Source organism: Pyrus communis, chromosome 1 (genome assembly GCF_963583255.1).
Source record: "Pyrus communis chromosome 1, drPyrComm1.1, whole genome shotgun sequence".
Taxonomy (NCBI): Eukaryota; Viridiplantae; Streptophyta; class Magnoliopsida; order Rosales; family Rosaceae; genus Pyrus; species Pyrus communis.
The window spans coordinates 9,463,284-9,479,498 of NC_084803.1; the positions used below are offsets into that span (position 1 = coordinate 9,463,284).

Below are 16,215 nucleotides of genomic sequence, written 5' to 3' on the forward strand. Positions count from 1 at the left end.
CTAGTGCTATTCCCACACTTGTTTTTACTTGTTACATTACATTGTTAATTTTTTTGTCATCGATCTTCTTGAAATCATTCAATCTGAAGACCGAAAATTATAAAGAATATGTGATAAGTGAAAACAGGTATGTGTATAAGATTATCCACGAGAAATTATGACCCTTTCCCCAACTTTCCGTAAAGCATGATGGACAATCAGTTCATACAACTTTTCCTTTGACATTTAAATGTATTGATTTTCACTTTAAATAACTTAAATATGAACTCATGATTTGCCCTTAAACAATGTTACAAGTTGATCAAATGAAGGGAAGTATGTAATTTTCAGAGTAAAAATCTCTTCTCTCATATTCTCTCATATTCTCTCTCTTTCTCTCACATTTTGATTTTTGTCTTTTTGTTTCTATTGAAAAAATCAACACAACGTAACTTAATCATAACCGTTCACATAAAAAAAGAGAAGAAAAAGACGTAAATTATAAGAGAAGAGAATCATACTCCGTAATTTGGTGGCGGGTGGGGAGTGGGGGCGGGGGCGGTGTTAGGCGGAATATATTTCAATGGATTAGCTAGAAATGGTTGGTGTGATGTAGCGTTTTGTTGACTTAAACATATGCACTTCAAAAAGGTTATCCCAATGAGATTATGAGCCCCACTCATTTCACTTAAACAAGTGATTTACCCCCTAAACCATCATCACCATTAATTATACTTAATGGTGGGTCTAGTCTCTTAGTAAGATTCAAGGGACTATGATCACTCCCGTCAAGAATCAACCATCTCAACTGTTTATTTGGAGAGGAACTTTAAACACCCTACTGTAGCGATATTTCAAATTAATAAGCGACTTCTTATGTTTTAATCTTCACATATTTTAGCCGGTACTAACTTAGAATATTGAAATAATGGTGTACCGGTATCAGTAAGTCTCTCTCGTTCAATTAGGGATGGGTTAATCACATGATTAGAGTTAAAAAACAGCTGTAATGGTGTTGATGATTGAGTAAACTAATCCATGTCTTGTTTCTCTGTATATTTCGTTCCTTTGAGGATTTGGCTTGGGGTGTGACTGAATAATGAAAGTTAATAGAATATAATTAATGTTGTCATGCTGATTTAGACACCTTTGCATCGATCAAACTCAAAGCACATGAGGGCTTTGACAAGTTTAGACGACGACCCTTGTCCTAGTGGAGAAAGAAAACAACAAATCAAATTAAGTAATTATGTAGGTACGTGTTTGCACATGGGAAAATGCCCACTTTGTCAAAATCTTAGACGATATCACTTGTGAGTTATTTAATAGAGAATTTTATGAGTGTTTTTGGATGCATACGGTATTATCTTCACTAAAGGGTGAAAGATTTAACAATGATTCACATGATCTATCCATAATAGTTATTCCAAAATCGTTTTTGGCGAGAATTGAATATAAGATCTCTCACTTACAAATGAAGAAAAATACCAATAAACCGCTGTGCTAAAAGCATCTCCAATCGGAGATCTATATTGAGTTGTATAGAGATGGAGATTCTCCAAGTGATCAGCATTAGCGTTGTTGTGAAAAAGACACTTGCTCCATGAAGCATTTACGAACTTAAGTGTTTTCTATACCGGCGTTTCAAATCCGGCCGTAAGATTGATAAGACGGCATTGTATAGAAAGTGAGAGTTGAGCAGATCGGGAGCACGACAAGAAAGAAAATGGAGGAAGATTGCATCAAGTCGTAATAATTTGCACTGATTGTGGGGGGATTAAGGTGACGAGTAATAAAAAATCCACCGACACGCACAAGGACTAACGATAATTGAAACGACCAACCCCCCATAACATTTGGTTTCATGATATTGCCAATTTGCCAGCTGCAGACTTACTCCTCGGACAATAATGCTCTGTCACTGTTGTGTTGCTTCTCCACGAAGCCGCGAGGGCATAGCGTGAGTTGGAAAAATCTCGGGTGTAACCGGAGGTATTTTCCTCTCTCCGACTTTCTCATCAAGAGAGAGATGTCATCGAAATTTTACGATGATCACTGAAAGATGAAAAATTTAAGATCTTATAAAGTACCCAGAATTCCATACATCACAATAGAACACAACCCTCAAAAGTTATACTGATTGATTATAGGCAACCAAAAATAGATTTATAGCAAAACAAAAAGCTTAGTGTATCTCGGAAAGACCGAAAACACGTAATCCTTCAGCTAATACAATTATCCGTCCATGATAAATTCTCCCCACAGCAGTAAGATACAGTTCACCTGCTCTGAGCTCTCTTCCTCTCCACTCCAAACGCAACACAAATAATCGCCCCGTATTACAATTTCTCTCAACATCTACAGCAAACCAACAATCTGTCCATACAAGTTTGACTTATTCTGTCATATCCGGAGGGGGTGATTTCCAGAACCATACCTGTCTGGCTTTGTCTTTTTCATCTGTGATCTCTGGGTTGCAATCTTTTGGAATGGATTTGGTCCGCCAAATGTTTCTTTGGGTTGCCTTACCTTCTTTCTCTTTCCGCGATCATATTCTTCATCCCTGCATCAATTAAACATTCCACAACTTGTCAGAAGATTTTATATGTAATGCGTTAACTGGTGAAAATTCATGCTGATCTAAACTAATGTGACATGCAAGGGATTCCAAACTCACCATTCGTCAGGTATATAACCAATGCTGACACTCTTTGCACGGCTTGATTCTACAATACGAGGAGGAGGCAATTCTATTCCGTCCCAACGTGCAACTGCAACCAACATATTTTTTTGAGAGATGCAATCAGGAAATTATAACCACAATAACATTAGGTAACATCAGTTTCAATGGGCTTCTTGGTCATATTTTCTAAAAGACAGAACAAAGAACAAACAAAACAAAAAACAAAAAACAAAAAAGTAATAAAGGTTTATCCAGCATTCGAAACTAACAGATCAATTGGGTAGAAGTGAAGCTCAACTTGCCAATCAGCATAGATATAAATGCAGAAGGCATTGCAATTGTAAAGGCAACACATGCATGACTACATAACGGCATGGAATATATGCAAATACTACAAAACTACCAGCAACATGGATATATATGGTCAGGAGGGCAGAGTCCTAGATAATACACTCACCCATTGTCTCGTCAAGACCTCGGGTCAGCACACCAATCCCTCCATTTTGCATTCTGTCTCTTTTACAATTGTGTGGGGTATCATTTTCCCCGGTCTCCCGCAGATTTTCTTTTGAGCAAGAGCTAGAGACATTACCAATTTGTAGTCTTTTATCACTTGCAAGCACTGTACCATTCTGACCAACACTTTCTCTAAACTCACCCTTATTGGCAGCCATTAAAGAATGACCATGAGATTTCATTTCCTGCTTTTTATCAGTTCCATCTGCATCCTTTTTTAAGCCAGATTTGGTCCCCTTCCTCTTAGACTTTTGCTTAGAAGGAGTAGAAACCAAGGGAATTGACTGGGTTTGCTCAGATGTAGACGGCCCCATATCAGATAAGCAAGAATTGTCCATAACGTGTTTCTTAAGAAGGCTACTGGTATCTGAAGATGGGTGCTTACTCCTTTTGTGTTTTTTCTTCTTCTGTACGCTTAAGACCGCCCGGGAAAGTAAGCTAGGTCGTAACTGCATGGATGCAACCTTAGACTTCAGCTGCTTCTTTTTCAATTTTCTATGGCGTTTGCAATCAGAAGATTTCACAAGCATCGATCCATATGTCACAATTAATGAGGAGCCAGACAATTTTGCAGACTCATTAATTACTACTTTTTGGCCTGAATCACTAGTCTTCTCACCCAAAACATTACAAGCAGCACTTCCATTGGTAAAACTTCCAACCTAAAATATAAAAGAAGTTAAATCATGACAACACAACCTATCATAAAATGCATAAAAAATACAAAAAAAAAAAAAATACCTGACTAATTTTAGAGCTTGGTTGATCTGATGATTTTACAGTGTGAATTCCCTCCTTTTTCATACCGCTAGGAACTCCGGATGCCGTACTCAAGTCTCCCTTAGAGGATACAAAATTCTTCTAGATGCATAAACAAGTTAAAAACTCAAGCACCAAACAAAAGTAAAATATCAAGTAGGTAAAACTAGAGACATCAAAGTGTATAGAAGATATGTTGCATCCACTTACATTATGAGGGGTCTCATCTAGTATGGGTTTAGCAGCCTCAAGGCTTTCAGGGTCCTTGACATTGGGTGCTATGACACTGGAAACACCACTGTTTTCAACTGACCTTCCTCTCCCATTAAGGTCAGTTTTATTGCCATCAGCTTTTGCAGCTGTGGCATTTTCAGGATCCGAAGTGCCACCATTTCTAGTTGGAGGTGATGGTAGCATGTCTTTTCCCAATGTGGGAATTGGAATGGAAATCCCTTTCAATGAATCCTTTGGTAATGATGAAGAAGAATCTAAAACAGGTTCCTTCACACACACCATATTTTCTGCCGCATTTTTAGATTCAGAAGCACCACCACTGCTGCGGCTTGGAATGGAAAACCCTTTCAGCAAGTCTTTTGATAAAGATGGAGAAGACTCCGAAACAGGCTCCTTCATAGGCACCATATTTCCTGCCACTGTCTGGCAGTTAGTTGATGCTTCCTTCAAAAGGGGCACCATAGGTGGAACTATAGTTGATTTTTGCATCATAACGATAGATGAGGATGGACCACTTGATCTGCCCTCAACAGAAACATTCTGAACCGGTCCTTTGAAGCCTTGGTTGTTAGTGCAACGAGTTTTTAATCCAGCACCATTTGCATTGAAATTCTCCTTTCGAGCAACTTCAACAGGCTTCCTTGGTATTATATTTCTTCTATCGCGGACATAAAACAACATGTAAGCCTTCTGTTCTAAAACAATCCTCTCACTAACTTGGTATACCTGTTGCATCATAGTTGTGCAAACTTGTAAGAAACCTTGATTACTTTTTTTCATTTCATATGCAATTTAAAGATTGTGGATTTACTGCTGCCCTGTCCCTCAAATATGGTACTAGCATTTCTTTCTCATATATCAAGTATACCCATCCAATCAGAGTCATTCAAAGATAAAAACTCAGTACATCTTTGGACAAGGGACTTATAAAAGGGATTTGCAATCCCATTTGAAAAGTGGTTGGGAACCATAGAAAGGGAATATGTCAATTTCTGGGGGAACACCAGACCAAGGTTCAGGACCCAATACCCTGGACCAAGGGCACAGGCCAAACATGTTGTATTAAGTTCTTTAAATGAATCCTACCACACTTGATTGCTTAACCAAACAAGTAAGTTCGGGGATCAATCTCATCTTTCCAAAATCCCACCATTTTTATCCTTTGTTACTTCTAATAACTCATCCAAAGGGAAACTTTCAGCAGCAAATGATCATAATCAGTTTGTTGACATGGCACATCTAAGATCCATAAAGTTGGGTTACACCGACTTGGACAATCCAAATTGTTAAGTATTATGAGGAACAGTGATATCTAAATTATCAACTCACCTGGTTGTCATCAAGAGAGTACCACATGCCACTTGATGTGCGAACATAGCAATAATAATGGCCAGAATAGGTGGTAGCCCCACAATGAACAAGAACCCCATAGAGAGTATATTTCAAATCCCCTTCCTGTCAAGTAGAATGTAAAACAGGATTAGAATACAAAACCATGATGTGAATGGCACAAAACATAATCAAATCAGCAACATATAACTTTTGGCTTCCTTTAATGTGTTACCCCAGTCATAAACCTAATGGTCCAGATTCTAATTCCAAATTTAACCTTTTTCAGCAAAAAGGACCAAAATTAAGATACAGTTTTCAACAAGTATTGGGCAAGATTATGAAATATGAAATAAAATCAAGTAAACAGAATCAGTGACTTGCACATCAAATGCCACAATGTTTCTTTTAAATTGGTTCATTCGTCAAATGAAGAAAAAATTTAGAAGTAAAGCTTGCATGGCTAAAAATGCTTGAATACTTACGTAGGAACCACTAACAAATGGCTTCAAATCCAATGTAGGGCCAAATTTTACATGTCTGTCAATTTTTCGTCCAGGATCATGTGCACGAAATCGCTTCAAATGGATGGTAAGTACATAAGGAGGCTTTTGAACAGTCATCTGTTTAAGAGCCCGAACTTTCTGATTGCATCGTTGGCACTGATATTGCCTTTCCCCTCCATCTAACTGTTCTGAGGCAGTAAATTTTGCAAGTGCTTTTTGCAAGGAATCTGCGTTGAATATTTCAAGACTTAAATCTAAGAACGGGTCAAACTTGTTGGAGCAATAGGAGCACTGCAAACATTTGACCTGAATAGATAACAACAAATCGGGTTACGAAATATCAAGTAAATACTTAAAATCCTTACCTGTTTACCAAAAAAAATAAACTCCCATTCACTACAGTATCTCAAAAACCACAAAGTCTACCATTACAATTTTTACCTGGCTTCGAAGGCGACCGCCAAAAATCTTGTGTACCAAGCTCTTCTCGTAGGCACTTGGGGATTCGCTTGGCACACCAGAAGGTAAACAGCATTTATGCATGGATTCCAGCAAGTTTACCATGTATTCATGTGCATCCTCCTGTCTAGACTTGGTGAAAGTTCGAGATATGCCTTATCATTTGTCAAGGATTCCAACTTCAAGCATAGAAACAACAAAAATAGACCCAATACAACACTTATAAACTGACCCTGATCTTAACCTTATGAAAATGCAAAATTGGAATGGGGAAGACAAGAAACTTCTTGATGAACACTCCCTTAAACTTGCTCCAATCAGATCATTTGGGTATTAGTTATCCCCCTAAGAAATTTTTTTTAATGCTTATTAAAAATCAACTTTGACTGTAAACTATAAAAATAGAAAAAATTCATTCATAGAAGAATTTAAAAAAAAAAAAAATTGAATATTTTTATTTTTCTTCTTTATTGACACACTTGGTTGTCGAGCATGTTGAATAAATAAGAACTCCATCAACAAAAGAGAACGTTCTGTGGACAAACATGGGAGTCCAATGAGTACGTCCAACTATATATGGCAGAAATATATCACCACAAAACATTTCAAGGATACATCGTAAGTTAATGACTAGATCCTTTGGAACCAAAATTCTCCCGGTTGATTGTAGAGCAAGACTAACGTGCTTCTGGATGGCACATAAAGCACAAAACCCAGCAATATGGCCTGTAAAAACAAAATCAAACAAATTAGCTATGCACATAAATTCAACATTCTTCACACATGCACATGTAAGCACATATGTGCGCAGGCTTACCCCCACTTTACAAATGGAATATTATGACACTTTTTTTGTTTATGTTAATTCCTTCCATGCAAACACACAGACACAAATATGTGACATTTTTTTTGTCTATATTAACTTGTTGCAAACACATCCAAACTAAGGGCAAGTCTAGGGTTTTCGGAGGAGTCCTTACATGAATTTCGATGCTTTCCACTTTGCAAGTATGCAGCAAAAGGCTCAGTATATGTCAGACACTGCAACACTGAATTGAGATAACAAGTGTTCCCCATATTCCTCAAACCGGCACCCTGAAAATTACACAAACCATTTTCACTGTCATGCAACTAGGACCCAAAAGAATATTCGGAGAACAACCAAATGCAGCAATAGTATTACCACCAAACCATCACATAACAGAATATTGACTATGAAACAATTGAAAGAAAAAACAAATTCAACCGAAATTCGATTTGACATAAGAAGCCAAGCAACAAAACTCTGAATTCATCTAAACAAAACATATAACAAGCCCGAATCGAAAAATGCGAAATGATTCCATTTAACTAAGCAAAAGAAAGAAACATCATCACGACCAACCAAAAACATAAGTAATAGTGAATGGAAGTTAGAGAAGAAAGCGATCAAAGGCAACACTTTGACTCACAATTCTCCGGAAGGTGATGCCAAAGCTGAGCTCCGGATCCAACCCGTTCTCCAAAAACTCGGACCGATCCGTTTTCTTAGCACTCAAACTCGACTGACCCTGATTAGAGTTGCTACCGCCGTTGTTGCTGCTTCCAGGGTTCAAGGTCTCGAGCCTAAAGTCACCGCCACCGGCGTTAAGGCCATTGCAGGGCTTCCTCGCTCGGTGGAACTCGATACGCCTCTGAAGAGGATTCGCCCCGGTTTTCGATTCGGGCATTAAATCCGCAAAGCCCTCCGAATGGATTTGGAGCTCCGCCGTTTGCACCAAAGCGTCGGCCATTCCCGAAGCCCAAAAAGTTGCGATTTTGCAGAGAAAGTTTCGATTTTTGTTCTACGCGTATTGAATTTCTCTCTCTGGAATTAGAAATTAGGGTTCTAATAGCGGAAATATTTGTGGGGATTTGGGAGAAGCAGAGAGCTTTTTGAAGGCTTCTGCGAAAGAGAAGAGGCGATGGAGGCGATAGAGGCAGTATTAAACCCTACACAGGACACCCCAAGATTTTTGGTTCCAGATGGGCGCGGCCTACACCGACCAACGGTGGGGGAGATGTAGATGATTTTTTCCACGTGTCGCGATCTGGTACAAGTTGGAATTTTGACCAGGACGTATGAAAAAACAAGGAAAATGTCTAGTCGGAGATGCTTCATCAGGGTTTGACGACATGATTTTATTCTTCTTTTGGGTTTCACATTGAGAATGAGAATTCTCTTCGGATTTTTATTGTGAGAATTCTGAATATTCTCAAATTGTGTCCGTTTATTAGATATTTACGGTTATAAATCATTTAAAATACTTTTATTTAAAATTAATATATGAATAGTATCTGACAAAAATTGACCGCACATGTACGATAAACGAATATAATTTAAGAATTCCTAGGGTCTTCACAAATAGGACCCTCGTTCTCACTGTTATACCTCGTTCATAAGCCATTTTGGCATCTCCGGCTTCGTAAGTAGAAGATTTGGATTATGATTGTAACAGCCATAACTGTATTTCAAATCAATCATATAATTCAATTAAAAGTAAGAAGGTCCTAAATCTTTATGTCCCAATTTACGTATTATCACTTACTACTGAAAACTGCAAGGTCCAAAGTCTAAAAAGTTTGACACCATGCTTTCTTGGAAAAAAAAAAGGTATTACATCATATATAAAAATTATATTTTGTAAACTAGATGATAATTGAATTCTTTCATTAATAATTTAAAGGTTTTTTAGTTAAAATAGTTCTTGAACTTTGTATAACTCTTCACTTTGGTCCATAAGATTTAAAATCAATAAAAATGGTCTCTGAGATTGTTCATCATCAATAATTGTGGTCATTCCATGAAAAATCTCTATAAAATAAGAATAAAATGATAGAAATACCTTTTTTATCAAATCATTTTGGCCAATTGTTTTAAATTGAGGATATTTTTGTCATTTTGATCCTTATTTAACATAATGTTTTTACAAAATGACCAAAATGATTGATGGTGACAATCTCATGGACCACTTCTATTGATTTCAAATCTTATAAACCAAAGTTAAAAATTATGCAAATCTTGAGAACCATTTTGAATAAAAATCCTAATTTAAATCAATAATCTCTCTAACATCACCTTTCTCCTGAAGAGCATAGTGATCTCTTTCCCTCCTAGTAAGAGGAAATATCACATTGTGTGAGGAGTCATATTTGGCTTTAGTTTAGGGATATTGTTTGGAATGTTATTTTATAACTTTTTTGAAACTCTCTCAAATCTCTCAAATGTGATGCTATTTTTTTTATTTTTCAAATTCAATATGATATACTTGAATTTATAAATTACAAAAATGCCCTTGTAAGTAACTGTCTAGGATTGATCTAATTACACAATTGCTAAAAAAAAATTTGTCAAATGTAGTTAGAAGTACATTTATAGCGCGTTTATTAATCCGTAATCGGAATGAGAATAAAGAATTCGATTCCGATTACATATTATATATGTGTTTACTGAAATTGGAAGGAATCAAAAGTGTGTGGGGCCCACACAAAAAATGGAATCCAATTCCTGAAATTGGAGGATTTGGATTCCTAATATATACAAGGTATTTGGATTCCGGATTGCCCAAGCAATTGGAATGATAATTTTTTTTCCTTTATGCCCTCACTTACTTTCATTATTTCCAAGATTATCCTTTCAACCCTAGACTTATTTTTCTGAAAATGCTCCTAACAATTTCTTTCCATGTCCTTCTAGCTCATTAAGCATAATTCTATGCTCATTCACATTATGCACAACTCCATACATATGCCGAAGAGAAAAAACTACAACTTGAGCGAGAAAATTTAGATATTAAAGTCAATACTTAAATTTATAAAAAAATAAACAAAATCATTTTAGTATGTCTAAGAAATAAAAAAGCAATTTAATTTTTTCTTACTATTATATACTATATCAAATTTTATTAAAAAAAAGTACATAAAATATTTGATTTGAGATCAAGGACATTTTAGTAATCATACTAGTTTATATTCCGATTCTTCTGAATTAATAAATAGCTTTATGAAATTGTATTCCAATTCCGGACAATTTTAGTAAACAACTTCAACAGGAATCTGATTTTGATTCCATATTAATCTAATTCCTCATCAATCCAATTTCTCATCAATTCAATTTTTCTTAATTTGATTTACGGATTAGTAAACACGCTATTAGTTGTAAGGTAATCACTCTAAAACCCAAACAAGAATTCGGAGCCCACCAAATCCACTGGATTGGATCTACAATTTTGTCCAAGGTGACCGTAATGCCAGTTTGAGGCCGGATCCAATTTGAGGCCCATTAATTTTTTTCTTAGTTTTTCCTTTTATTTTTGTTGAAATAAAAAACGTAAAATAATTCAAAATTATATCATAAGAACTTTGAATTAAAGCTAACGTAAAAAAAAAAAAAATTGATTTGTGTCACCATAAAGTAAGATGATAAGATTAAGTAATTAAGCAAATAATGTCATCAGTGTCTTTAAATTTAAGTAAACCAATAGTGTCCAAATAAACCCAAACCTAAAGTTTACTATTTTCCAAAACTCCAAAAATGGCTTGAGTGAGTATCAATCATGAATCATAACCTCTATTTGGATGCATTCAACCTATTATCTTTCATGTGTTGTTTATTCTCCAACAACTGTAAGATACTGCAAATGTTATGTTCGGTTAATGAATGAAAACAGTTCCCTATTTGAAATTTTAACGATAGCTATATTGAGTCGTAGGGATAAAAGGATTGTAACTTAGTTAGCGATGAATATCCTCCTTTGCATCTAAGTTTCGAATTCAAATCATCTATCGTTCGTTATTGATTGTACAAGATAAGGATTGAATATAAAAATATATTGAGACGTAGAGTGGAAGTTATGGATGCACAAAGTGCATGGGTCCACCATCCAGAGTCTATTCTTAACCTTAATGTAAACCCAAAACCATTAGAAAGTAAAAAGCATCGTGGATTAAATTACCCTTTGAAGGTTTGAAATTTTTTAACTACTTTAAACAACCAAAGTGCAAATGCAATGATGTGCCGTCTATGGCCCGCACTTACAAATTGCAGTGTACTATGCTACACTGCTCTTAGAATGTGTGAGAAGGGAGATATTTTTTGATGTAGCGGAAATACGGTTCGGTATAATATGTGATATATAATTAGTTGAATTTTTTTTTTTAAGTTTCTAACTAATTGTATTATAATATTTGGTGTGTCAGTCTATGTGTCCGGTGCACTGAGAATGAAAATATTTTTCAATGAGTTCGGAACACGAGGTGACACATCATGTGTAATTATACAAGTCGTAAGACATTTATGCTAAAAAATTAACAACTTAAAAAATATAATTCTCCCCACTTATATAATAACACGTGGTGTAACACCCGTTCGCGGCACACTAAAAAATCTCTAGTGAGAAAGGCAGAAAAACGAGATTCACGAGTACTTGTTTTCTTTCCTATGTGGAAATTTACATTTGTCAAAAAAAGCCTCAGACTTGACATTTGGGGTATACTTTTAGGAGAACAACTCACTGAATTATTTCGAAAAATTATTACAATGACAGAATTATAATAGGCCATTTGATAACTACTTTTTTTTTTTTTTTAAATTAACTCATTTGGTAATTAAGTTCAATTTTTTTAACTAAAAATAAAATGATTATATCATTGAACAAACGATATTATTATTAATAATACATAACAATGCATAATTAATTTAAAAATACCGTCACAATAACTCTCTTAATTTAAATTGAGTTTTCTCAAAATTTCTCCGAATTGGTAGGTTATGGCAATTTTGGCACAATTTGAAATCAACATGAAGTCAATCACAATTTATGATTATTTATAAATGTGATGGGAAGGAACAAAGGGTCCCAATAAGTGTCGTGATTGGATTGGATGAAAGCCTCGACCTCTATGTCATTTTCTTTGTTTATTAGAATTAATTGTTCAAACTTCAAATTTTACACAAAACAAAGACAAGAATTGAAAACACACCGCACAAGACACGCTTTCTTACCGGTTGGAGCTGACTTAATCCACCAACCTTAAACTATTCATCCCCAACAAGGAAATTTCTTCCACCATAAATGTCCCCACTCCAAGAAAATAACATACCCCCATAAATTGATCGTTCGTTATTAATCGAGGAAGTTAAAACGCATGATATATAGAGAGATACGCTTAATTTGTGATCGTATCGATATTTGAAATTAATACCATACTACAATTGGAGATATTTTTTATATACTCGACATTCTAGTGTAAGACATGTGATCGTGTCAATCTACATAATGAATGAACCATAATTACACATCAAACTCAGGTATTAACGACGTAAATGGACTTCGAACATGAGCATAATAAGTCAAAAGTTAAACATATTAGAGTTCGTTTGGATATGCTTTTAAAATGACCAAAAATTTTTTTGGTGAAAATGTTTTTAGAACTAATCCTTAGTAAAAATGCAAGTAAATCCTGGAAAATCACTTAAATGCTTATTGAAAGAAGCACATAACTGGTGCTTATTCCATAAAACACTTCAAGTGCTTTTGGAACCCAAAAATATTTTCTCTAAAAACGTTTCCAGTTATTTTAAAAGCACATCCAAACAAACTCTTAGACTGCGTTATAAATTTGAGATACTAGTACAGTAATTTTCAACTCCAATGGGTTGGATTCGAAATTACCATCCAACGGTGGAGAGGCAAGGATGATCTAGAGCTACAGTTGACCCTACCATGGAGTATTTAATTATGAAAAGTTCAGGCCGGTCCGGAGCAAAGGAAGACCAACCGGCAACTGCAAACCAAAGAGAGAGAGAGGATGGGCAAAGCAAATTAGGAAAGACACCATAAAAGAAAAGGAGTCATTTTTTTTTTGAAATCGGAACGCTCCAATTCATCAATTCCTCCTCATCAAATCCCAACAATTCAAAAACCCACGCCTCAGAATCCTCCACTCTTCAAAACCCACATCTCATTTCCTCAAAATTCGATCAAATTCCCCTGCTTTCCCATGCAGTTCTGTTTTCAAATCCCCTCGTTTGCTTCTTAATCCTCTCTCTGTTCTCTCTCTCATACTTTTGTTCTTCAATCCTGTTCTTTTCACCGGAATTTCAAATTATCCAAACAATCAAGAATCCTATAATTTTCTTCAAATTTCTCGGAAACGAACTTAATCAATCCGAAAGCTTTCCGAAATCCAATCATGGGAATTCAGAAAGACAGGGTTCGATTCAACGTCGGAGGCAGAATCTTCGAAACAACCGCCACGACACTCGCAAACGCCGGCCGCAATTCGATGTTCGGAGCGATGTTCGACGAGGACTGGAATCTCCAATCCGACAATACCAACGAGTACTTCATTGATCGCAACCCCGATTGTTTCGCCGTCCTCCTTGATCTTCTCCGAACCCAAGAGCTCTGCATCCCGGCCACGATATCCGAAAAGCTTCTCTACAGGGAAGCCTTGTATTACGGCCTCCTTGACCACGTCCGATCAGCCAAGTGGGGCCCATTTGATGGCAACAGGCTGTGGCTTTCCCGGACAGTAGCCGGACAAGCTCCGGGCGATGGCACGGCGATTCGTGCCGGCCCGGATGGCGGTTGCTGCGTCGCCCATGGCTCGATGGTCCATGTGTATGATTGGATGGTGGAAGAGCACCCGCCAATCAACCTTGACTATCAGAGAGTCAATGATGTTGGTTGGGTCGACTCGGAGAGCATTGTGATCAGCGTTTGTGAGCGGCTCGGCCGCGGAGACGGCGGAATGGGGCTATTCAGCTCGTCGAACGGCGAGCTCAGGTACAAATTTCAAGTTAGTCATGAGAATCAAGTTAAGAGCTTTACTGCCGGAGCTTTGAGTTTTGGTTCGGACTACAAGATTTTTTCGAGCTGCAAAGGTCGGAGCAATGAGTACGGCGTTGGAGTTTGGGATCAAATGACCGGAAAACAGACCGATTTCTTCTACGAACCGCCCGGCTGGTCGCTCGGCGATGCTGACAAGCTGCAATGGCTACATGGGAGCAACTGTTTGTTGGTCGCAACGTTGTTTCCTAGAAAGGACAACTGTTACATAAGTTTGTTGGATTTCAGGGAGAAGAAGATGGTCTGGTCGTGGTCTGATATCGGAGCTCCGATCACCGTGGACGAGAAGCGGGTGAGAGATGCGATTGCAATGGAGGACAGCAACTCGATTTGCGTGGTGAACGAGTATGAAGATTTGGGGTTTATCGACATCAGAAACTCCGGCGGAAGCGTGAGGTGGAGCTCGAGGAGCAGGCTCATGAAGGGGAAAATGCCTGATGAGCCTTGCTACCCTAAGCTGGCATTGCATGAGGGGCAACTCTTTTCGTCCATGAACGATTCAATTTCGGTGTTTTGTGGTCCTGAATGGGTTTTAACGTCCAGGCTCCGGCGAAGCTACGGAGGTTCGATTTGTGACTTCTCGATAGGTGGGGATCGGCTTTTCGCTCTTCACAGCGAGGAAAATGTGTTTGACATATGGGAGACTCCACCTCCTCCGATCATATGATTCGCCTTACGATTCCTGATGTTTTGAAGATCGCGTTTTTCATACATTATACATGATTTTCCTGTACTGTTAGATTGTAGGAGATGGAGAGTTGCAGCAGTACTTATGTAGGTTTAGGAAATTTAGGGATACTTCAGAGTTCTGAAGATTTTATAGGGTTTGCTGAGCTCACTACAAAGAATCGAAGTGTTTGCTTTACCTACTATTAACCGAATGAAATCGATTGCTTAACCGCCGTAACTAGAAATGTGGTATCTTTGCACATCCACTGATTATAGGTCATCTGTCATAAAACGAGGACAGAGATTTTTACATGTGATCGGAAATACATGAGACGCAATGGAATAGGAAGGGCGGAATTTGTCCCCGTTGCACCCAAGTTTTTGTCCGCTTTCGGACAGACCCTCTCTCTCTCTCTCTCTCTCGCTTTTTTGTCGTACGCTTTGCCAAAGTGATCTCCTGCACATATTTTGATGCCGCGTAAGACGCTTTGGTAAAGATTCCAGATTTGGAGGGAGATGCCCTTTGGCATGTGAGCAGTTGCAACTGCCAACTCTTTGCAGGCCAAGGGATTTTATGAATTGCATAGCTTTAGACAAAGTGGTTAGGTTTAGCCTTCGAATATTATGAACCTTCTTTGACCTCTTCCTCCGCTTTTGTATATTCATTCTATAATGCTTACCAAGCACGACTTCATTCTGTTTCCACTCAACGTTCATGCGTGAAAGTGGGGAGAAACTTCAGCAGGGTTGACTAATTAGGGCATCTCATATACCAGGTTTGAATAATGCGGGTTTCGTGCGACCAAAAAATGGGGGTCTCCAGTCTCGTCCTCTTGTCCAATGTTCCCAGCGCATGACATAGTCGGGCAACTCTACCAAGCTTTCTTCTAAAAGCGAAGTGGGATTTTCTTCCTATTTTACTAGAGAACCCTACATAGAGACATCAAATACTTAATTAAACTTGACTTCCTTGTTGTATGCGCCTGCTTAGTATTTTAATGTGTCCCTATACTTAATTAGTAAGATATGAAGCTAACTAACCTGACTTTAAAGTAAGATCAAGTTCTACTTAATTTACAAATTAGAGAAGCCCTTGTCAGCCTTTAAAAAATGATCAACACTAATTCCAACCAACATTACCCTTACCAACATCTAGTTTAATCCATGGCCTCACTGGGGGGTTCTGACTCATTTCTTCGATTTCAGTGTG

General features: G+C 37.4%; 2 protein-coding genes across 3 annotated transcripts; one reads left to right on the forward strand and one right to left on the reverse strand.

The window, feature by feature from the left end:
- Positions 1 to 2,042: 2,042 nt before the first annotated feature.
- Positions 2,043 to 8,431, reverse strand: LOC137736085 (ubiquitin carboxyl-terminal hydrolase 23). Of its 2 annotated transcripts, none has more exons than XM_068475426.1 (11): positions 7,917 to 8,431; positions 7,446 to 7,560; positions 7,081 to 7,191; positions 6,448 to 6,620; positions 5,986 to 6,312; positions 5,501 to 5,626; positions 4,148 to 4,897; positions 3,920 to 4,036; positions 3,120 to 3,840; positions 2,657 to 2,750; positions 2,043 to 2,542 (listed from the first exon to the last, which is right to left on the reverse strand). In XM_068475426.1, exons 1-11 carry the CDS (start codon positions 8,235 to 8,237, stop codon positions 2,383 to 2,385), a joined length of 3,015 nt encoding a protein of 1,004 aa, XP_068331527.1. In that variant the 5' UTR covers positions 8,238 to 8,431; the 3' UTR covers positions 2,043 to 2,382. The 2 variants fall into 2 exon arrangements, with proteins under 2 accessions (XP_068331527.1, XP_068331523.1); XM_068475422.1 differs by having other exon boundaries at positions 3,920 to 4,039; positions 7,917 to 8,430.
- A 4,753-nt stretch (positions 8,432 to 13,184) lies between these two features.
- On the forward strand, positions 13,185 to 15,208 carry LOC137741634 (BTB/POZ domain-containing protein At2g24240). The gene has a single exon (XM_068481331.1). The coding sequence runs from the start codon at positions 13,678 to 13,680 to the stop codon at positions 15,001 to 15,003; it is 1,326 nt and encodes a 441-aa protein (XP_068337432.1). The 5' UTR covers positions 13,185 to 13,677; the 3' UTR covers positions 15,004 to 15,208.
- Positions 15,209 to 16,215: the final 1,007 nt, after the last annotated feature.